This window comes from Salmo salar, chromosome ssa15, assembly GCF_905237065.1.
Source record: "Salmo salar chromosome ssa15, Ssal_v3.1, whole genome shotgun sequence".
Lineage (NCBI taxonomy): Eukaryota > Metazoa > Chordata > Actinopteri > Salmoniformes > Salmonidae > Salmo > Salmo salar.
Genome location: NC_059456.1, coordinates 69,392,579 through 69,415,590, shown reverse-complemented (window position 1 = coordinate 69,415,590; position 23,012 = coordinate 69,392,579). Strand labels below are relative to the sequence as shown.

Sequence of the window (23,012 nt, the reverse complement as noted above, 5' to 3'; positions counted from 1 at the left end):
CTCTCCTCACATTAAGCATCTCCAATCCAAAATTGAATCTAGAATCGGCTTCCTATATCGCAACAAAGCATCCTTCACTCATGCTGCTAAACACACCCTCGTGGAACTGACCATCCTACCGATCCTCGACTTCGGTGATGTCATCTATAAAATAGCCTCCAACACTCTACTCAGCAAACTGGATGCGGTCTGTCACGGTGCCATCCGTTTTGTCACCAAAGCCACATACACTACCCACCATTGCGACCTGTACTCTCTCGTTGGTTGGCCCTCGCTTCATACTCGTTGCCAAACCCACTGGCTACAGGTTATCTACAGGTCTCTGCTGGGTGGAGCCCCGCCTTGTCTCAGCTCGCTGGTCACCATAGCAGCACCCACTCGTAGCAGGCGCTCCAGCAGGTATATCTCACTGGTCACCCCCAAAGCCAATTCTTCCTTTGGTCGTCTTTCCTTCCGGTTCTCTGCTGCCAATGACTGGAACAAACTGCAAAAATCTCTGAAGCTGGAGACTCATATCTCCCTCACTAGCTTTAAGCACCAGCTGTCAGAGCAGCTCACAGATCACTGCACCTGTACATAGCCCATCTGTAAACAGCCCATCTATCTACTTACCGCATCCCCATACTGTATTTATTTATTTATCTTGCTCCTTTGCACCCCAGTGTCTCTACTTGCACATTCATCTTCTGCACATCTACCATTCCAGTGTTTAATTGCTGTATTGTAGTTACTTCGCCACCATGGCCTATTTATTGCCTTAACTTACCTCATTTGCACTCACTGTATATAGACTTTTTGTTTTCTTTTGTTCTACTGTATTATTGACTGTATGTTTTGTTTATTCCATGTGTAACTCTGTGTTGTTGTATGTGTCGAATTGCTATGCTTTATTTTGGCCAGGTCGCAGTTGCAAATGAGAACTTGTTCCCAACTAGCCTACCTGGTTAAATAAAGGTGAAATTAAAAAAATTAAAAAATAAACTGCAGATGGGGAAGTGAGTGACAGAGGAGAGGCTCAAGAGACTAGTGAGACTGGAGAAGGGCAGGGGTCCATTTTGCTGTTCACGTCATCTCCCATGTCACGGCTAACATTAACAGCATGGTGGTCAGCTCCAGTGCCTCATTGCAATAGGCTGCATCTGCTAATAGAAATAAATAAGTGTTACTTCATCTTTAGTAGAATGACTTACGTTGACCTTGCAAAGAATTGAGTTTCCTTTTGTCCATTCCCTCTATGCATACCAACAAAATGTTGTCTCCCCTTCTTAAGTCTGGGGTTTTCTGTAAAAACAGAGAAAATAAAGTAAGTCATATGGATGAGGAGAGGGGGTAACTTGACATAGAGAACCCTTGACATAGAGAACACACACACCAAACACGATGAGCCGCGTGTGTGTGTCAGTGGATCCCAGAGGGTTCTGGGCAGTGCATCGGAACATGGAGCCGTTGAGCTCGGCCGGTACTCTCTCAAGCACCAGCTCCCTCCCATTATGGTCCTCTCTCCCGTCCAGCAAATGACCTCCCACCCTGGTCCAGGTGAACAGTGGCTCGGGGAACACCATATTCTGAAGAGTGCATGGGGAAAAGCATCCTTTGTAAATAATGTGTGCATGAGATTGACTACATTACAGCCGGACTACACATAATCACTGATGCACAAATCACCTTGCATCCCAAATAATTACTCTGTGATCAAGATTATCGATTATGTGCCTTGCCAGCCCGCCATACTCAAACTGATCCCATCAAACACGCTGAATGACTTTCATCCAAATGTATCTACCAGTTAGCTGTATTCTATAGTCATAGAGCGACACCTGTTGGTGAAGTGTTATATATTTGAAGAAGGTTCGCTTTCAATGATTGTGATATGTGGTTCTTTCCTACTACAGTTGAATGCACTTATTGGTGCAAATAGCACTTCTCATGTACTCACCCCCGTGGAAGAGATCTGGAGGCCCTGAACTGTAATGCGGACAGTGTCTCCTACTTTAGCCTTACCAGGCGACATGGAGAGTTTGGGGCCCCTGGGAGCAGCTAAAGGGAAATAAAATACAAACAATCAATGTTACATATTTTTTTATCTGATCTAATCCTTAATATTTTAACAAAATTGTCACATTTACATTTTGGTCATTTAGCAGACACTCTTATCCACAGTGGCTTACAGTCACTGCAGTCAGTAACAAATCACTTTTATTTTTTTCCCTTATTTGTCAAAAACGATTTACAAAAGAATAAATGCAGCAAGTCATCTATACTGAACAAAAATATAAACGCAAGATGCAATAATTTCAACGAGTTACAGTTCATATAAGGAAATAAATAAATTAGGCCCTAATCTATGGATTTCATGACTGGGCAAGGGCACAGCCATGGGTGGGCCTGGGAGGGCATAGGCCCACCTACTTGGGAGACAGGCCCAGCAAATCAAAATTACTTTTTCCACACAAAAGGGCTTTATTACAGACAGAAATACTCCTCAGTTTTATCAGCTGTCAGTTTATCAGGCTGGTCTTAGACGATTCCGCAGGTGAAGAAGCCGGATGTGGAGGTCCTGGGCTGGCGTGGTTACACGTGGTCTGTGGTTGTGAGGCCGGTTGGACGTACTGCCAAATTCTCTAAAATGACGTTGGAGGTGGCTTATGGTGGAGAAATTAACATTCAATTCTCTGACAACAGCTCTGGTGTACATTCTTGAAGTCAGCATGCCAATTGCGAGCACCCTCAAAACGTGAGACCTCTGTGGCATTATGTTGTGTGACAAAACTGCACATTTTAGAGTGGCCTTTCAATGTCTCCAGCACAAGGTGCACTTGTGTAAAGATCATGCTGTTTAACTTTTTAAATCTAGGGGGCAGTATTCGGGAAGTTTGGATGACTGAGGTGCCCAAAGTAAACTGCATGTTAGGCCCAGAAGCTAGGATATGCACATGGTAGTATTGGATAGAAAACACTCAAAAGTTTCTAAAACTGTTAGAATAATGTCTGTGAGTATAACAGAACTGATTTGGCAGGCGAAACCCCGAGGACCATCCATCCAGGAAACATTATTTTTGTGGTCATTGGACTTTTCAATGCTTTTCTATGGGAAAGCCTAATTATTAGGACCCAGATTGCAGTTCCTATGGCTTCCACTAGATGTCAACAGTCTTTAAGTATTCGTATTCTTTCTAAGTGTCACTCAGCAGGACTCTAGTCTTTTGGTGGGTGCTAATGAGTGCGCACTCCTCGTTGTTTTTCTCCGGTATTGAAAACAGTTTATTCCATCTTAAATTTGATCGATTATTTACATATTAGGGTATCTGAGGTTGGATTAGAAACGTTGTTTGAAATGTTTGGACCAAGTTTACAGGTAACTTTTTAGATTCCTTTGTAGGCATGTTGGGCGAGTTGGAACAGGTGTATTTCTGAATCAAACGCGCCAAATAAACAGACATTTTTGAGATATAAAGAAGGACTTTATCGAACAAAATGACCATTCATTGTGTAACTGGACCTTTGGGATTGCAAAAAGATGAAGTTCTTCAAAGGTAAACGATTTATTTTATCGCTATTTCTGACTTCCGTGATGCATCTGCTTGGTTGGAAAATGTTTGTGACGCGCTCCAGTGAGGGCGTGCACTTGGTTATTTATCTCCGGTATTGAATATACTATTTTCCGTCTTAAATCGTTTATTTACATATTAGGGTACCTGAGGATTGATTAGGAATGTTGTTTGACATGTTTGGACCAAGTTTATTGGTAACGTTTGGGATTCATTTTGTATGCATTTTGAACGAGGGGAAACAGGTGGATTATTGAATGAATATATAGAAGGACTTTATCGAACAAAAGGACCATTTGTTATGTAACTGGGACCCTTGTGATTGCAACCAGATGAAGATCTTCAAAGGTAAGGGATTTATTTTATCGCTATTTCTGACTTTCACAATGCATCTGCTTGGTTGGAAAATGTTTTTAATGCTTTTGTATGCGGGGCACTGTCCTCAGATAATCGCATGGTATGCTTTCGCTGTAAAGCCTTTTTTAAATCTGACAAAGTGGCTGGATTAACAAGAAGTTAAGCTTTTAAATTATGTAAGACACTTGTATCTTCATGAATGTTTAATATTACGAATGTAGTATTTTTGAATTTGCGCTCTGCAATTTCACCGGATGTTGTCGAGGTGTGTCGCAAGCTGCACGTCTAGCCCGAAGTTAATCAGCTTTTTGATATGCCACACCTGTCAGGTGGATGAATTATCTTGGCCAAGGAGAAATGCTCACTAACAGGGATGTAGGCAAATTTGTGCACAAAATTTGAGAGAAATAAGCTTTATGTGCATATGGAAATTTTTGAGGATATTTTATTTCAGCTTATGAAACATGTGACACTTTACATGTTGCGCTCATATTTTTGTTCAGTATATATTTTCTGTATACCGTGCACAAAGCTTTCAGCCTATGAGTCCATTTTGTATATGAGCATGACAGTCTTGGAATAGCTGTTTTTGATGATGAAAAACCTCCACTATATCTAGTAATCCACTCATACTTACTGATATGAGGTTTGCCATGCATTCATCATAAACTGATGCCTGTGGCTGTACTGCATACAGAACATAGTGTGGGTAGGTGTGTGTGTGCTTATGTGATTACATATGTAACGGTGTAAAAAAATAGCTGATCTGCAGTGAGATTTCTAATACGTTTCTAAGGAGAACTAATGGATGCTCTGAACAAATACTCCATTAAGGATCATCCTCATTACGTGAGTCACTGCCTCTAAATAGTCGCTGGCTGCTGCTGGATCCTGAGCTAAAGCATATGAGTACTGTATATTCCTGTAGTTAGCTGATGCTTTGGGCTGGTAAGTGATTGTTTTCTGCCATTACTGAATGCATTATCTCTGAGTAGGGTTGTGTGTGTATATATATATATATATATATATATATATATATATATATATATATATATATATATATATATATATATATATATATATTTAACCTTTATTTATCTGGGCAAGTCAGTTAAGAACAAATTCTTATTTACAATGACGGCCTACCCCGGCCAAACCCTAACCCGGACGGCGCTGGGCCAATTGTGCGCCGCTCTATGGGATTCTTAATTATTGCCGTCCGTTTTGATAAAGCCCGGAATCTAATTGCGCCACACGGGAGCCATATTCCCTAAATTTTGAGTTTTCAGATGCCGTATTCTCTAAATTCAGAGTTTTCAGACACCATGGACATTTTCCATTCATTCAGGAAAAAATGTAAACCTATAGTGCATTTGAACTTTAACTAATATTTTGGAAATATATTATTTTGGAATATAAACCGGGTGGTTCGAGCCCTGAATGCTGATTGTCTGAAAGCCATGGTATACTACGGGTATGATTAAAAAAATACTTTTTACTGTTCCAATTACGTTGTTAACCAGTTTATAATAGCAATAAAGCACCTCGGGGGTTTGTGGTATATAGCCAATATACCACTGCTAAGGGCTGTTCTTAACGCGACGCAACGCAGAGTGCCTAGATACAGACCCTGGGCCTTATTGCTTAATTATACCATGGCGTTGTTGAACACTTATTTCTGATTGGCTTGAAGGGCATTCTAGAGTGTGCATTATTTCCCTACACAGTATATTTGCACCGTATAATTCAATGGCAATAGTTCATTCTTACATGTTCTACAGTGGGCTCAAAAATTACTGGTAATGCATGTGTGTTACCTAATTTTTATACCCTAGTGAAACAGGAAGTGATGTAATGGCTCAATATAGTTCCTTAAGACTTAGATAAACTTAAATAAGTGGAATTTAATTTGTGGTTTAATTTAGTAAATGTTATTTACAAAAGTCTTTAAGGGTGCCATTAATTGTGAAACCTTGATTTGGAGGACACTGATTTTTAATTAAATCAATAAATTATTTTGATTGGTTCCATTGAAACATTAATAAAGTACAGTATTTCTCACATGTTGGTATTTTGAGTTTATCTCTCTAATTATATTGTTTATATTTTTTAAAGTATTGTTTGTGCATTGCCAGTCAAGGGTGCCAGTAATTTTGGAGCCCACTGTAAATTTGAGCTGCTTTTGAAAGCAAAAGTCGAATTGAAAGCATTGGTATTGTTGAATTAGATTTTCATAACGGCAAGCTAGGACAGATGATTTGATTAGTTAAACTGGCAAGTCTGTTTGTTTGGTTACCACAGTAACTACTGTAGCTGTCTAGTAAACTTGTAATGCTAGCTACTTCAGTGGATGTTGAACACATTCTAGCGGCAAATTTATTAAATTATAGCCATTGTATAAAAGGGATAATCAACTCTGGGCTCTATGCGTTCTCTGTAAAATAATGCAACTCCGTGCAAGTCGTGGAACACACCTTCCACGTCTTTCATTATTTTCCATTGAACGCATAGTCCCTCGTTGATTATCCCCTACATATTCTTTCTGTTTTCAAGGAGACATTGTATTTGGTATTCAGCTGATTTTCATGGTCAAACCGGTTTGGGAGCATGGTATCTGAGGAAGGTAAAAAGTGGAAGGGCATGCTCTGGTCTGGTACCCACACAGAGTGACCTCAGCCTGCATTGGCATGGACAGAGCTGGATGCTTGACCTCGCAGCTGAACAGGGCGTCGTTGTCCAGTTGGGGGTTGAGGCTCCAGGTGAGCATGGCTCTGACCTCCATGGTGCCATCGCTGGAGACCTGCCGCCTGTGCTGGAAGTAGTAGAGCGGGTCTGTGCTCTGCACCCAGCGGGGGAACTCCCGGCTTACCACCGTCTCTGGGATCACCTCCGTGGTGGTGGGGCTGGGCTCAGACCCCTCCACATCGCCAGGCTCCCCCAGGGCCCCTGGTTCCTCCCCGGCCCCTCCTGTCTTCCCTGTCCCTCTGGTCCCAGGGGTGTCATGGTCCAGACGGGGGGGCTTCCCCTGGTCCTGGTCCAGCAGGGAGAGGGACTTCTTCAGCTTGGTGTCATCCAGATCTCTGCTGATCAGGGGCCTAGAGCCCCGTAGACCTGCCAGGCCCCTTCCCTGGGACTGGCCCCCACCACCCTCCATAATAGAGGGGAACACCTCGATCAGCTCGCTGTCACGCTTGAAGTACACCTGAGAGGAGAACGACATCATAAGAGCCCGTAACAACCAAGAACACTAATCATTTCAACAGTGCAGTGAGTGTTCTTACTTCAAAATATATTCTAGTAGGAGTACTTTTGGGTAGTTTGCATGTGGGTAGCCGAGGAACTCTCAACTCTTCTTTTATATCGAGGCGGAGTTGAGTTTTGATAACTGGTCACGGGATTTGCTAGCAACAACATTGATCCACCATAAGTCGATTCTTGTAAAAATGTCAATTATGAAAACGCTTACCTGTACCTATGTTCATCCTTTAAAACTGCGGCCCTTTTGCGGGGTCCTGAAATTCAAACTTTTAATAAAAACATTTAGCAAATACAACCATTAACTTTTTCCTCATTGCTCGTACTACTTAAACTGAGATTAAATTAGATCTGTGCTATCCAGTATCCTTGGGAAGTCCCTACCCCATTGAAGTTGCCATTTTAAGTGGTTAAGGTAAGAGTTTAGGTTAGGGTTAGGTAAGGTTATGGTTACAGTTAAGGTAAGGTTAGGATGTCCCAAGGAGCCACATGCAATGAGGACATTTTTATTTATATTAACAAACAAATATCAACAAACAAAAGAGGAATAGTCACATGCAAACAAGCATATATACAAACTTTTTACAATGTCACAAGCATACATAAACTTTTTACATGGCCAGGAATCCTAAACAAAGAAATCGTATTCATAAATACAAGTTTTAATTGCCTTTTTGTTTTCCATTTTAGTTAAGTAGTGCCATATTGTTGAAATTCATTTATAAAGTAAAAAAAACGAACATTTTGAATTAGCTTATTTGCATGTGTGAGTATTACATCTACCTAATATTATTAGCAGTTGAATTTATCAACGTCAGAATTTCTTAAATAAATTATATCAAAACCATTAAGTTGTACAAACGGTCATGTTTTCTTTGTAACAAAGTTCTTTATGTCAATCCCAAAAGATCTAGTATAAATACAGTTAAAGAACAAATAAAAAATGGTATCCTTCCTCATGTCATAGTCGTGTGTGTAGGTGGCAGGGAAGTCAGGCGCAGGAGAAACCAACTTGGTTAAACTGGAGTAGTTTTATTAACAAAAAACGAACTCCAAAACCAACATACAAAAATAACATGGGTAAAAATAACCCGTCGCACACCGATACAAAATACACGAGTACATAACATACGAACAATCACTGACAAGGACATGAGGGGAAACAGAGGGTTAAATACACAACATGTAATGAATGGGATTGGAACCAGGTGTGTAGGAAGACAAGACAAAACCAATGGAAAATGAAAAACTGATCAATGATGGCTAGAAGACCGGTGACGTCGACCGCCGAGCACCGCCCGAAATAAGGAGGGGCATGGACTTCGGTAGAAGTCGTGACACTCCATTCCACAGAAATCACAATTATAGTCAATATTCAGCTTACATCTTTCTAAAACATGTTTCACAGGATAAATTCTATGTAACATTTTAAATGAAACTTCCTTTACCTTGTTAATGATACAATAATTGTTAGGAATTTCCCATGCTTTCCGCCATTGTATATCACCATAGATTAATAATATCTTGCTGAGGGAAATGTAGTATCACAGACAATATTCCTAATCTGTTTATTACAACATTTATCTTTGAGGATGTTAATTTTGCTAATTAATATATTATTTTCATTTAAATCTACTTACATCAACCACAGAGGAATAAAAAAAGTATAACAAACCCCCCCATTGGAATCGCATCAAAAAGAATTGCATATTTTTTCCGGGTTATTGGAATTATACATTTAGCAACAAATTCTCCATATGAGAGATATCATCCTCATTCAGTAACTAGTCAACCAAAATTATTTTATTCCCAAATCAGTTACAAAAATAGAGACATAGAATTTAAAAATATCTTTGATTGTTTCATAGAAAGTATCTGTCTGGGTAAAATGTATGTTTATTTGATAACATCCAAGCTAAAAGTGCCTGATTATGGAATTCGGCCAATTCTACAGGGATTTTATCAACATCAAAATTACACCGAAGCAGAAATTCTAAACTACCAACAGAGTCAAATAACTACTTAGGGAAGACATTCCAAATACTGTTCTGGTTCTTAATATACTTCAGAGTCCTATTTATTTTGAAAGTACTACAGTTGAAGTCGGAAGTTTACATACACCTTAGCCAAATGCATTTAAACTCAGTTTTCACAATTCCTGACATTTAATCCTAGTAAATATTCCCTGTCTTAGGTCAGTTAGAATCACCACTTTATTGTAAGAACGTGAGATGTCAGAATAATAGTAGAGAGAATGATTTATTTCAGCTTTTATTTCTTTCATCACATTCCCAGTGGGTCAGAAGTTTACATACACTCAATTAGTACTTGGTAGCATTGCCTTTAAATTGTTTAACTTGGGTCAAACGTTTCGGGTAGTCTTCCACAAGCTTCCCACAATAAGTTGGGGGAATTTTGGCCCATTCCTCCTGACAGAGCTAGTGTAACTGAGTCAGGTTTGTAGACCTCTTTGCTCGCACAAGCTTTTTCAGTTCTGCCCACAAATGTTCTACAGGATTGAGGTCAGGATTTGTGATGGCCACTCCAATACCTTGACTTTGTTGTCCTTAAACCATTTTGCCACAACTTTGGAAGTATGCTTGGGGTCACTGTCCATTTGGAAGACCCATTTGCGATCAAGCTTTAACTTCCTGACTGATGTCTTGAGATGTTGCTTCAATATATCCACATAATTTTTCGTACTCATGATGCCATCTATTTTGTGTAGTGCACTAGTCCCTCCTGCAGCAAAGCACCCCCACAACATGATGCTGCCACCCCCGTGCTTCACGGTTGGGATGGTATTCTTCGGCTTGCAAGCCTCCCCCTTTTTCCTCCAAACATAACGATGGTCATTATGGCCAAACAGTTCTGTTCTTCATCAGACCAGGGGACATTTCTCCTAAAAGTACGATCTTTGTCCCCATGTGCAGTTGCAAACCATAGTCTGGCTTTTTTAATGCCGATTTTGTAGCAATGGCTTCTTCCTTGCTGAGCGGCCTTTCAGGTTATGTCGATATAGGACTCGTTTTACTGTGGATATAGATACTTTTGTACCTATTTCCTCCAGCATCTTCACAAGGTCCTTTGCTGTTGTTCTGGGATTGATTTGCACTTTTCGCACCAAAGTACATTCATCTCTAGGAGACAGAACACGTCTCCTTCCTGAGCGGTATGCGTGGTTCCATGGTGTTTATACTTGCGTACTATTGTTTGTACAGATGAACGTGGTATCTTCAGGCATTTGGAAATTGCTCCCAAGGATGAACCAGACTTGTGGAGGTCTACAATTTTTTTTCTGAGGTCTTGGCTGATTTCTTTTGATTTTCCCATGATGTCAAGCAAAGAGGCACTGAGTTTGAAGGTACGCCTTGAAATACATCCACAGGTACACCTCCAATTGACTCAAATGATGTCAATTAGCCTATCAGAAGCTTCTAAAGCCATGATATCATTTTCTGGAATTTTCCAAGCTGTTTAAAGGCACAGTCAACTTAGTGTATGTAAACTTCTGACCCACTGGAATTGTGATACAGTGAATTATAAGTGAAATAATCTGTCTGTAAACTATTGTTGGAAAAATGACTTGTGTCATGCACACAGTAGATGTCCTAACCGACTTGCCAAAACTATAATTTGTGGAGTGGTTGAAAAACGAGTTTTAATGACTCCAACCTAAGTGTATGTAAACTTCCGACTTCAACTGTATTTAGAGTATTGAAATCAAAAACCTCAAGACCTCCTTGTGCTTGGGTATTACTGAGAATATCTTTCCAAAGATAGTGAGGCTTGTTCCTCCAAATAAAATGATAAAGAATCTTATCTAAGTCCTCAATTTTAGGGGGTAAGTCAAGTGATAGAGAGACATAAACCGACCTGGATAACCCGTCAGCTTTGGACAATGAAACCTGACCATATTATGAAATATCTCTCAGTAACCAGAGTTTCAATTTCTTCTTTGTTTTCTCAATAATTGGGTTAAAGTTTAAATTACTCCTTTGTTTTTCATCCTTGCATACAACAATTCCAAGATAAGTTACCTTATCTTTAACTGGGATACCATATACTTCCTGTAAAACACAGTCCTTGAGTGGAAATAAGACTGACTTATTGATATACATTTTCAAACCTGAAACTCTTCAATACAGGAAACTGCTTTAGAAAACTAATTCCGGTCTCTCAAAAATATGGTGATATCAGCCAGTTGACATAGATTAAATTCCTGCTGAAATACCTTGAAAATTGCCTTTCTTTATATGAAGAGCCATAATTTGAGTAACCAATTAAAATACAAATGGGCTAATTGGCCAGCCCTGCCTAATGCCATGCCCAATATAAAATATTTGGGATGTCCAGTGAGATAATTTCACAGAGCTAGTACAACTACTGTATAAAGTTTGGACTGCTTAAAAAAAAAGTCACTAAACCAAACCCAATAAAACATATTGCTTTGAACATAAACTCATATGCTACAGTGTCAAAAGCTTTATAAAAATCAACAAACATGCGAAAACTATCAAGGATGAGGTCATTATAGTCAATCATATCTAAGATCAAACTGAGGTTACTACTAATGTGTCAGCCATGCATAAAACCATAGTGTTCTTCATCAATTATATGATGTAAGCCATGTTTCAACCTCTTAGCAAATACATTGACAAATAACTTTCCATCATTATTCAACAGGCTAATCCTTATTAGGTTTGGGAATCAAAGTAATTACACTGTGCTTTAAGGAAGCCGGTAACTCCCCTTTTTCTTGGAACATAGCACAAATGAAAGAAATCAATCGATCATTGAATGTTTTATAGAACTTGCTTGTTAAACCATACTTTCCAGGGGATCTATTGTCCTTAAGGCTTTAAAATACAATATTTTATCTCAATTTTGATAACTAATCATCACAAATATCCCTGAAATCATGATCTATCTTCTGAGCAGTGTTTGATACATTGTCTAAGAAAGAATCCATATTGGAAGTTGACTGGGCTGATGTATAAATATTCTGATAAAACTGGGCAACAAACTGAGAGATTTCTTTTGGATTTTCATTGGGAGAATTATTGATCATTCATTTACATACGGAAGACATTTCGCCTGCCCTTTTTTCTAAATTAATGAAATATTTTGCATTTTTCTCTCCCTCTTTCATCCATTTTTGTCTTGATCTTACAAACGCTCCCCGGGCCTTTTCCTCGTAGATACAGTAACTGCATTTGCAGTGATGATAGCTCCAGTAATTCCTGATTAGTTAGATCATTTTTGTTGTTGTTGTATAATCCATTATTCCCTTTATGATGTTATATTCTTTCTCTCTCTTGTCACAAGTCATTTCTTTCCCCTTTGAAAAAGCCAAAACCCTTAAATCAAAATTCATCAGTTCCCAGTAACTTCCAAACGTATTCATAACACACTCATGGTTCTAATATCTAATACGAATCAAATTTTATTAGTCACATGCGCCCAATACAACAGGTAGACCTTACTGTGAAATGCTTACTTACGAGCCCCTAACCAACAATGCAGTTTAAAAAAAAATATGGATAAGAATAAGAGATAAAAGTAACAAGTAATTAAAGAGCAGCAGTAAAATAACAATAGTGAGACTATATACAAGGGAGTGCCGATACAGAGTCAATGTGCGGGGGCACCGGTTAGTTGAGGTAGGATGTACATGTAGGTAGAGTTATTAAAGTGACTATGCATAGATGACAACAGAGAGTAGCAGCGGTGTAAAGATGGGGTGAGAGTGGGTGGAGCACTGCAAATAGTCTGGGTAGCCATTTGACTAGATGTTCAGGAGTCTTATGGCTTGAGGGTAGAAGCTGTTTAGAAGCCTCTTGGACCTAGACTTGGTGCTCCGGTACCGCTTGCCGTGCGGTGGCAGAGAGAACAGTCTATGAATAGGGTTTCTGGAGTCTTTGACAATTTTAGGGCCTTCCTCTGACACCGCCTGGTATAGAGGTCCTGGGTGGCAGAAAGCTTGGCCCCAGTGATGTACTGGGCCGTTCGCACTACCCTCTGTAGTGCCTTGCAGTCGGAGGCTGAGAAGTTGCCATACCAGGTATTGATGCAACCAGTCAGGATGCTCTCAATGGTGCAGCTGTAGAACCTATTAAGGATCTGAGGACCCATGCCAAATCTTTTCAGTTTCCTGAGGGGGAATCGGTATTGTCCTGCCCTCTTCACGACTGACTTGGTGTGCTTGGACCATGTTAGTTTGTTGGTGATGTGGACACCAAGGAACTTGAAGCTCTCAACCTGCTTCACTGCAGCCCCGTCAATGAGAATGGGGGCGTGCTAGGTCCTCTTTTTCCTGTAGTCCACAATCATCTCCTTTGTCTTGATCACATTGAGAGAGAGGTTGTTGTCCTGGCACCACACGGCCAGGTCTCTGACCTCCTCCCTATAGGCTATCTCGTTATTGTCGGTGATCAGGCCTAACACTGTTGTGTCATCGGCAAATTTAATGACGGTGTTGGAGTCGTGCCTGGCCATGCAGTCATGAGTGAACAGGGAGTACAGGAGGGGACTGAGCGCGCACCCCTGAGGGGCCCCCGTGTTTAGGATCAGCGTGGCGGATGTGTTGTTATCTACCCTTACCACCTGGGGGAAGCCCGTCAGGAAGTCCAGGATCCAGTTGCAGAGGGAAGTGTTTAGTCCCAGGGTCCTTAGTGGGAAAGGGCATTGTGGAGTGCAATAGAGATTGCATCAACTGTGGATCTGTTGGGGCGGCATGCAAATTGGAGTGGGTCTAGGGTTTCTGGGATGATGGTGTTGATGTGAGCCATGACCAGCCTTTCAAAGCACTTCATGGATACAGACGTGAGTGCTACGAGTTGGTAGTCAATTAGGCAGGTTACATTAGTGTTCTTAGGCACAGGGACTATGGTGGTCTGCTTGAAACATGTTGGTATTACAGACTTGGACAGGGAGAGGTTGAAAATGTCAGTGAAGACACTTGCCAGTAGGTTTGCGCAAGCTCGCAGTACACATCCTGGTAATCCGTCTGGACCTGCGACCTTGTGAATGTTGACCTGTTTAAAGGTCTTACTCACATCGGCTGCGGAGAGCGTGATCACACAGTCTTCTGGAACAGCTGGTGCTCTCATTCATGTTTCAGTGTTATTTGTCTCGAAGTGAGCATATAAGTAGTTTAGCTCGCCTGGTAGGCTCGTGTCACTGGGCAGTTTTCAGCTGTGCTTCCCTTTGTAGTCGGTAATGGTTTGCAAACCCTGCCACATCCGACGAGCGTCAGAGCCGGTGTAGTACGACTCGATCTTAATCCTGTATTGACGCTTTGCCTGTTTGATGGTTGGTTGGAGGGCATAGCGGGATTTCTTATAAGCTTCTGGGTTAGAGTCCCGCTCCTTGAAAGCGGCAGCTCTAGCCTTTAGCTCAGTGCGGATGCTGCCTGTAATCAATGGCTTCTGGTTGGGGTATGTACGTACAGGCACTGTGGGGACAACGTCATCGATGCACTTGTTGATGAAGCCAATGACTGATGTGGTGTACTCCTCAATGCCATCGGAGTAATCCGGGAACATATTCTAGTCTGTGCTAGCAAAACAGTCCTGTAGCTCAGCATCTGCTTCCTCTGACCACTTTTTATTGATCTAGTCACTGGTGCTTCCTGCTTTAATTTTAGCTTGTAAGCAGGAATCAGGAGGATAAAATTATGCTTTGTATGCGTCTCTGTGTGTGTAGTATAGGTGGGCCAGAGTTATTTTTCCTCTGGTTGCACATTTAACATGTTGATAGAAATTTGGTAAAAAATATTTAAGTTTCCCTGCAATAAAGTCCCCGGCTACTAGGAGCGCCACATCTGGGTGAGTGTTTTCTTGTTTGCTTATGGCGGAATACAGCTCATTCAATGCTGTCTTAGTGCCAGCCTCTGACTGTGGTGATATTTAAACAGCTACAAAGAATACAGATGAAAACTCTCTTGGTAGGTAGTGTGGTCTACAGCTTATCATGAGATACTCTACCCCAGGTGAGCAATAGCTCTAGACCTCCTTAGATATCGTGCACCAGCTGTTGTTTACAAAAGTACATAGACCACCGCCCCTTGTCTTACCAGATGCCGCTGTTCTATCCTGCCGGTACATTGTATACCATCCAGCTGTATGTTGATATTGTTGTCGTTCAGCCACGACTCCGTGAAGCATAAGATGTTATTCATTTTTAATGTCCCGTTGGTAGTTTAATCTTCTGCGTAACTCGTCAATTTTATTCTCCAAAGATTGCACGTTTTCTAGCATAATTGGAGGGAAGTGGGGGTTTATTCGATCACCTACGAATTCTCAGAAGGCAGCCCGACCTTCGGCCTCTCTTTCTCCACCTTCTCTTCACGCAGATCACAGGGATCAGGGCCTGTTCCCGAGGAAGCAGTATAACCTTTGCGTCGGGCTCGTCAGAGTCATGAAAGGAAAAAAAGGACCTTGGTGAGTAATCACAGTCCTGATGTTTAGAAGTTATTTTCGGTCATAAGAGACGGTAGCGGCAACATTATGTACAAAATAAGTAAAAAAATATGTTACAAACAACGCAAATAAACGAACAAAAAGCACAATTTGCTGGGGGCACGTAAAACGTCTGCCTTCTTCTCCGGCACCATCTGGGGAAGTAAATACTCTGAAGCAGCAGTACACAACACTGAAAACGCAGGTTGCAAAGCTGCAACAACCTTCCACTTGGCCTCTGGGACTGTTGACCTGCAAAAGTCCTTCACCTTTGCTTTGATGTTCTCTTTTTGCGATTCCATAAATTTGAAGATTCCATCTCTGACTGTACCGGCCAGTCTCGTTAACCTTTGACTCTATTTCTGTGAATTTCATCTCCTGCTTTGCAACCTGAGTTTTCAGTGTTGCGTACTGCTGCTTCAGAGTATTTACTTCCTCAGCATGGTAATCAATCGCTTTCTTCAGGTTAACGATGGTGAAAGTGTTCTTTTTCACAAAGTCCATGATGTCATCTGCGCTCTATTTGATGTTAGCCGTGAGGATGCGGACAATGTTGTCCTGTAGCTGGCTCATTGATGATGGTTCACTTCTCTGCCTCTTTGAAAGTTGCTCCTTGGTTGGGGTATTCGGGTATGAATCACATTCACCCCCCTTTTCTACACTACAACCATTTGAATGAGTTTCAGCAGTTCCTTTTTCTCCTTGAAAGTCGCAACATCCATTATCTCAGGAACAATTTGGTTATGTCCTGACTCCATGCTGCTAGCTGAAACTTTTCGATAACTACAGTAGCTAACTTGTTCGTTGGAAATCGTCAAAATATTTAAATGGCTTGATTAATTAAACTTATTCAAAATAGCTACACGGTATGGCTATATATATTTATTTAGTTTTGCAACTGCAGTCTACATTTATAAACTTTGTGAGAAACCCTGAAATTGTTCCTCAGCTAGACATTTTACGACCTCCTATGCCACCATCTTGAGCGCCTCCCCAGCTGTAAAGGACAAACATAGTGTAACGACCCTGGGTTTATAAGCGCGGATATCACGCGGATATCGACTCTACCGCTTGAGCATGCTTTTGTGGCACAGTCGATAGCGCGCTGGACTTCGGGCTAGAAGGTCGAGAGTTCGAGACCTGCTCCCTGCTGTTTCATTACAATAGGTACAAGTAAGTGTTTTCAGAATTTAAATTTTTACAAGAATTGACTGATGGGGGTCAATGTTGTTGCTAGCAAATCGCGGTACCAGTTATCAAAACTCAACTCTGCCTCGATATAAGAAGAGAACGGAGTTGAGCGTTCCTCAGCTAGCATGTGGGCAAACTCACCATAGGGGCTGGCTTTCCTCCCATGACGATGCAGATTAGAGTGAAGTTCTGGGCCTCATAGCGATTGAAGGGGGCCGGGCAGTCTGCTGCCACTACAGAAATGGATTTAGGAGGCACTATGGAGGAAAAGAAGGAGCCTGGTACTAAAACGACAAAACCATCCACATATAGGCAAATTTTGTCTAGTATTTTCAGTTACCCCCCCCCCCCCCAGTATGTTCCAAAGGGCAACTTAACTAAAACATGTTTTTCATGTCTGTACTTGATGACAGAAAGTAGTCTTCTGTGCATTTCCTATATCTCAACAGTAGAGGGAGGCAGGTGATAGAAATGCTAGTAGCGGTGGTAATGAAAACTGCTAAAACGCAAAAGAATCGTGGATGCAGGACAAAGGCTACAAAATCTTCCATCCACAAAATCCTATCCAATACCACATGATCATATTTATATAACATGAATTCTCTTAAATTGTACCCATGACAGTGAGCACAATGGTGCCTGAGGCTAAGACCACCCTGTCTCTAGAGGCTTTGTCGTAGATCCCCACATGGCACTCATATGGTCCATCATCTTCCATCTGCACCTCAGGGAGCCTGGCAACACAACAGCAAACCCAGGAAGATAACACAAGTACAAGATAGGAGTTTTACAGCACTTTTCCATGCACTCAAAGCCTTTATAAGATCAAATAAAAAAGGCAAGATAAGCCTACACTTGCAAGTGAAAACACTGACCAATGCTCTTTTTCTTGAGGCTGCAGACTACTGGTCAAGCTTACCGGACAGTTGATTGGTAGACCAGGTCTTCTCGTCTGCGGAAATCCTCCATATGGGAGAAGTTGCTGTTGAACATGGCATCGTAGGTGAAGATCTTCTGTTTGGCACTGCCACCCTCTGTCACCTAGAAAGTTAAAGAATACATCACACACCCTGGGCATGTCAATAATAAACAAGCTTTCTATACAAAACTATCAATGCACACAGTTATTATTTTCCAATTCATGAAGCCCAGAGAGCTTTGAAGCCTCTTCTTTTATCAGTTTAGTTAGATATGAATTTCACAGTGGGGAGTTAATGGGAATTTGAAGTGAATTTTCACAAGGAGCTTATAATAATAATAATAATAATAATAATAATTTAACAAACCTTATCAAACCTAGTAGCTCTTCAGAAGTCAGATAGCTTGTTATGTATTGTATCTAACGCTCTGTCTCTTCTGAACAAAGCTTTGATGCGTGTGTCAGTGTTTTAATTGAAGTGTCAATGGAAAACAGTAGATAACAATGTCGGTCTAGTCAAAAGCATCTCATGGAAGTAAACACAAGATATGTGCTGTTGCAAACAACCACACGGTTCATTCAGGGAAACCAAGGCAACCCTACTCACCCGAAACCACACAATCTCTCGCAGGTTGCCATCTGTCCTGAAATTGCACTTGAGTGTCACCGTGTCTCCAATGACAATGGGAGGGAGGGACTCAAGAGTGACCGTTAAATAGCCTGTGATTCAAAGACAATAAGTAAAATATCTGTTACACACATTTCCACACACATTTCTCCCCACAATGTATAGTCCACTCCCTTCTATGAAACCCATAGCATAGACCAGCGCAAAACATGCTATAGGCATTCATTAGACATAGAATAGAACAACTTTATGATTCCTAATGGCAAAATCAAAGATTGTTACTATACTTCTCAAATGACCATACCTCCCTCTCTCTGTAGCATTGGGAATCAAACCTTACCGGCTAGCTGTAATGGATTATTAATAGTGCATTATCAAGGTAATGTGGCCAAAGCATCATCTATTTTGTCTCATGAGGGCAATTACAGGTTGGGATAGCAATATAATGTACACACTTTTTTCCCCTTTACTTTAATGATGAATTATTGGCTTGTTCATTCATTAATTGCAGTGTTGATTTTACACACATTTTCAGAAATGTGTCTTCACATGGTATTAAAATGTTTCTTATCCGTCCACTGTGTCCGCATTGTGACCAAATTTCATGGTCCCTCCCTGTATGCAAATTATTTCACAGCTTTTCTTTCAAAATATAATTTATTTGAAGACATATTGTCAATGGTAACACCTGTCAATGATTTTATAGGGCGGTATATTGATGATTTAAATGGTTTCACTGTCCAGATCTGTCTACACTTGTAAGATATCCAGACACAATGCGTGCCTGACTACCTCCGGAGGTGGTCAGGAAGATCTGATCACAATCAGATCATACTGCATCTCTTAATCATCTACACCTGTCTAAATGGTTGGCACAATCAGAATGTGGACAAGAGAGGGGACAAAGGATGCATGTTAAAAGCAGTGGCACCACTAGTGCATGTTGATGGTACTCTTTTTCTTCCATTGGTGTGGTCTTAGTGTGTGCTAAGTGCTGTGGCTCTGTAAAAAGGTCAGAATGATGAATTAAAAGCCAACCTGTCTCCTAAACAAGTCAAGAGAGGATATAGTGCTTAGAAGCACTAATCTCTATCTCTATCCTGCACAGGCATCTGAGGCCACAGAAACCTAGTAGCGACCTCATTCTCTGAGAATTTATACACTAATGAATGATATGTTTTCATTTGCACTTTCATAAGCACATTCTGTGGCAGAAAGAATCTCAACTAGCTTTACATTAAGTAAATATTGTGAGTGTTGTAGGCTGCGTTTAGACAGGCAGCACAATTCTGATACTTTTTTCACTAATTGGTCTTTTGACCAATCAGATAATCTCTGAAAAAAGATCTGATGTGAAACGATCTGATGTGATTGGTCAAAAGACCAAATAGGCTGCTTTTACACAGGGAGCCCAATTCAGATTTTTTTTATCCCACTAATTGGTCCTTTCACATCAGATAGAGCTGATCTGGTTGGTCAAAAGACTAATTAGTGAAAAAAATTTAAAGATCAGAATTGGGCTGCCTGTGTAAACGTAGCCACGGTGTTATATAATAATGCCAGTGTAGCATTCCAGCCCCTCCCTCCCACCTTGGCCTCTACACCCTGACATCATGGTGGATTATTTTTCACCATGTTTTTCCCGCTAATCCCCCAGCTTTTCATCTACAGACCCAGCCATTCGGCACATCGCTCTGCGTCCTGCTCCAGATACTACATGGATGGGAGGAGAGGGCTGGAGGGTCTTGTGCTACATACTCACATTAAAAACATAAAAAATAAACAGCAGCTCCTTGGAGCAAAGAAAGCTGACACTGAACTCTGTAAGCGTGAGTCCTGTAGGTGAAGGCACATTTTTTTTAAACTCAGGTGTTTTTATGATGTCCGTCGACATTTCTTAAAGCGGCCATTCCACTAAAAATCTACAATCCAAATCAGGGTCGTATTAGATTATATGGTGATCAGAGAATTAGAGCCTGGCGTTGTTGTGAGTCTTGATTCTTCTGAAAATGGGCTCACTCAAGGCATAGTGCGGTTGATCCCTACAAGCATTAACTCAGCTACTGCAAATGGGAAGGGGGGGGAGGGGGGGGGTGAATAAAGCACAGACAGAAAGGCAGCAAGGAGATGACTATCTCTCACTTACTCTCTCCCACTCACAGACCAAGTTGATCTCACTAGCCGCTGGAGGTGGAGTGCCATTCGTCTGGCAAGCAAGACTAAAGACCCAGACACACACACACACACACACACACACACACACACACACACACACACACACACACACACACACACACACACACACACACACACACACACACACACACACACACACACACACACACACAGATGCTTGAAATAATACATATCCTCAGTGTTTTGGTTGCTGGCATTGTATTAGGGCCTAGAGCCTTGGGGCAGTGCAATTTAATCATTTTAGAGGACAGATTACCTGTAAAATGGGTCAGCCAAACAAACAGCCTTTATCCCTCAGATAATCAATCAAAAATCTGGATTGAGTAACTAGGATTGTGACATCATGTCCTCACTGGCAGCAGGCAACTATCGTTTACATCAAACATGTATTAATATGAGCACTCAATGTACAGACACTGAAGCAAATCTCCTCAAGGACAAAGATCTTCAACTAATCCTTTTGGATGGCTGTCAATGACTTGACACTGTTTGCAGCAATCTAGGCTACTGTGTAATGAGTTTCAAACATGTAATCAAAGAACATCTACACCCTATAATCATTGGAAAGTTAATTCTGCAGGGTTTAGAGCTATAGCCTATCACATAAGTATGTGTCTGTCTGCATGTGTGTATATATATATATATATATATATATATATATATATATATATATATATATACTGAACAAAAATATAAACGCAACATGCAACCATTTCAAAGATTTCACATGACTGGGCAGGGGTGCAGCCATGGGTGGGTTTTGGAGGGCATAGGCCCACCCACTGGGGAGCCAGGCCCAGCCAATCAACAACAAAAAAATGGACAACAGAAGGGCTTTATTACAGAAATAAATACTCCTCAGCACCCCCACCAGACCCCCCCCCCTCAGATAGGAAACCGGATGTGGAGGTCCTGAGCTGGCGTGGTTACATGTGGTCTGCGGTTGTGAGGCTAGTTGGATGTAATGCCAAATTCTCTAAAACAACGTTAGAGGAAGCTTATGGTAAAGAAAATGAACATTACATTCTCTGGCAACAGCTCTGGTGGACATTCCTGCAGTCACCACGCTCCCTCAACTTGAGACATCTGTGGCATTGTGTTGTGTGACAAAACTGCACATTTTAAAGTGACCTTTTATTGTCGCCAGCACAATTGTAATGATCTTGCTGTTTAATCAGCTTCTTGATATGCCGCTACTGTCAGGTGGATGGATTATCTTGGCAAAGGAAAAATGCTCACTAACAGGGATGTAAACACATTTGTGCACAACATTTGAGAGAAATAAGCTTTTTCTGTGTATGGAACATTTCTGGGATTTTTTTATTTCAGTTAATGAAACATGGGACCAGCACTTTACATGTTGTGTTTTATATTTTTGTTCAGAGTATATATATATGTGTATCTATATATGTACTGTATGTGGGTATATATATATATATATATATATATATATATATATATTTAGGTGAAATAGTCTACTGCATTGAGCTTTAAAAATAAAATAAAAACGTTTTAGCTAATAAGAACAAAATGCTCCTTAGAGTATAAAAAACAGACTTACCAACTGCTAAATCCAAAATATATACGATGAGACATTGAGAAAAAGCACAACTCATCTTCCCCGTTAGTGTGTGAGGTCAAGTTTACATTCCATCTACTTTTAGGCAAAAAATCACCGATAATGTGTCATCCACCGTATCTGCGGCACGGGGTCGGGTGCCCTTTCGGAACGCTTCATTCTGCACCGGAACGTAGACCTACTTTTCTGTTTCTGTCAAGCGAGCAGTGAGAAAAATATGTCCTCTTCCCGTTATTAACTCCTGAATAGTCAGAGGATTAAAAAAAGGAACAGATTTGAATGAACTCTCTCAACACACGCCACACGTTTAAGAGCGCGCACACAAGAACAGATAGGCGCGCCAAATCCTATCAGGAGACAGACAGTTGCCCTATGTTAGTGCTATGAAATATAGGCAAAATAGCTCATTATTCATTCGATTATCTATTTGCAGGCAATTAAATAAAACGTTGGCTACAGTATAAAATAGGGACATACGATGAGGGGAAAAAGGCATGTAGCCGCTCTGTCCAAGATAACAGTATATTAGCTTGTACCTCAACTACCTCCCCAAAGTCATTCACTGAGTTTGCAAAAATCCCAAATTAGCAAAAATGAAGAGCTTGAAGACCATGAACTATTTATTCCAATAACAACGTGACATACTGTAAAACGCACTGTCCAATAAGTACCTTCAAATAAGTTCCTTCAATAAACAGTGTGTTTATTGAAATGGAAACCAGGACATTTAAAACAATTCTCGCAGAATAAAAGGACAGGACATTATTACACAGAGTATGTTGATCATCAAGTTGATTTATAACAAATTGTATATGTCGAATTCCCTTTCTCCCAAAAGTGGGATACATATCAGTGGTGTGCTGTACATATAATTTAC

At 40.8% G+C, this 23,012-nt stretch overlaps 1 protein-coding gene across 1 annotated transcript; it reads right to left on the bottom strand.

Moving 5' to 3' along the window:
- Positions 1-740: 740 nt before the first annotated feature.
- LOC106572240 (immunoglobulin superfamily member 21) lies at positions 741-22,629 on the bottom strand. The gene is made up of 10 exons (XM_014146260.2): positions 22,118-22,629; positions 18,340-18,452; positions 17,733-17,854; positions 17,429-17,547; positions 16,955-17,070; positions 6,567-7,107; positions 1,937-2,037; positions 1,373-1,565; positions 1,243-1,281; positions 741-1,142 (listed from the first exon to the last, which is right to left on the bottom strand). The coding sequence occupies exons 1-10, from the start codon at positions 22,170-22,172 to the stop codon at positions 1,063-1,065; spliced, it is 1,479 nt and encodes a 492-aa protein (XP_014001735.1). The 5' UTR covers positions 22,173-22,629; the 3' UTR covers positions 741-1,062.
- Positions 22,630-23,012: the final 383 nt, after the last annotated feature.

What these genes read in the sequence shown, in the direction of transcription:
- LOC106572240 (XM_014146260.2), bottom strand. Translation starts at nt 22,172, where the DNA reads ATGAGTTGTGCTTTTTCTCAATGTCTCATCGTATATATTTTGGATTTA. An exon ending in GCAGGCTGAGGTCACTCTGT is followed by an intron (nt 2,038 to 6,566) that starts GTGGGTACCAGA and finishes ATTTCCCTTTAG; the next exon opens with CTGCTCCCAGGGGCCCCAAA. An exon ending in GGGGAGACAACATTTTGTTG is followed by an intron (nt 1,143 to 1,242) that starts GTATGCATAGAG and finishes TATTTCTATTAG; the next exon opens with CAGATGCAGCCTATTGCAAT.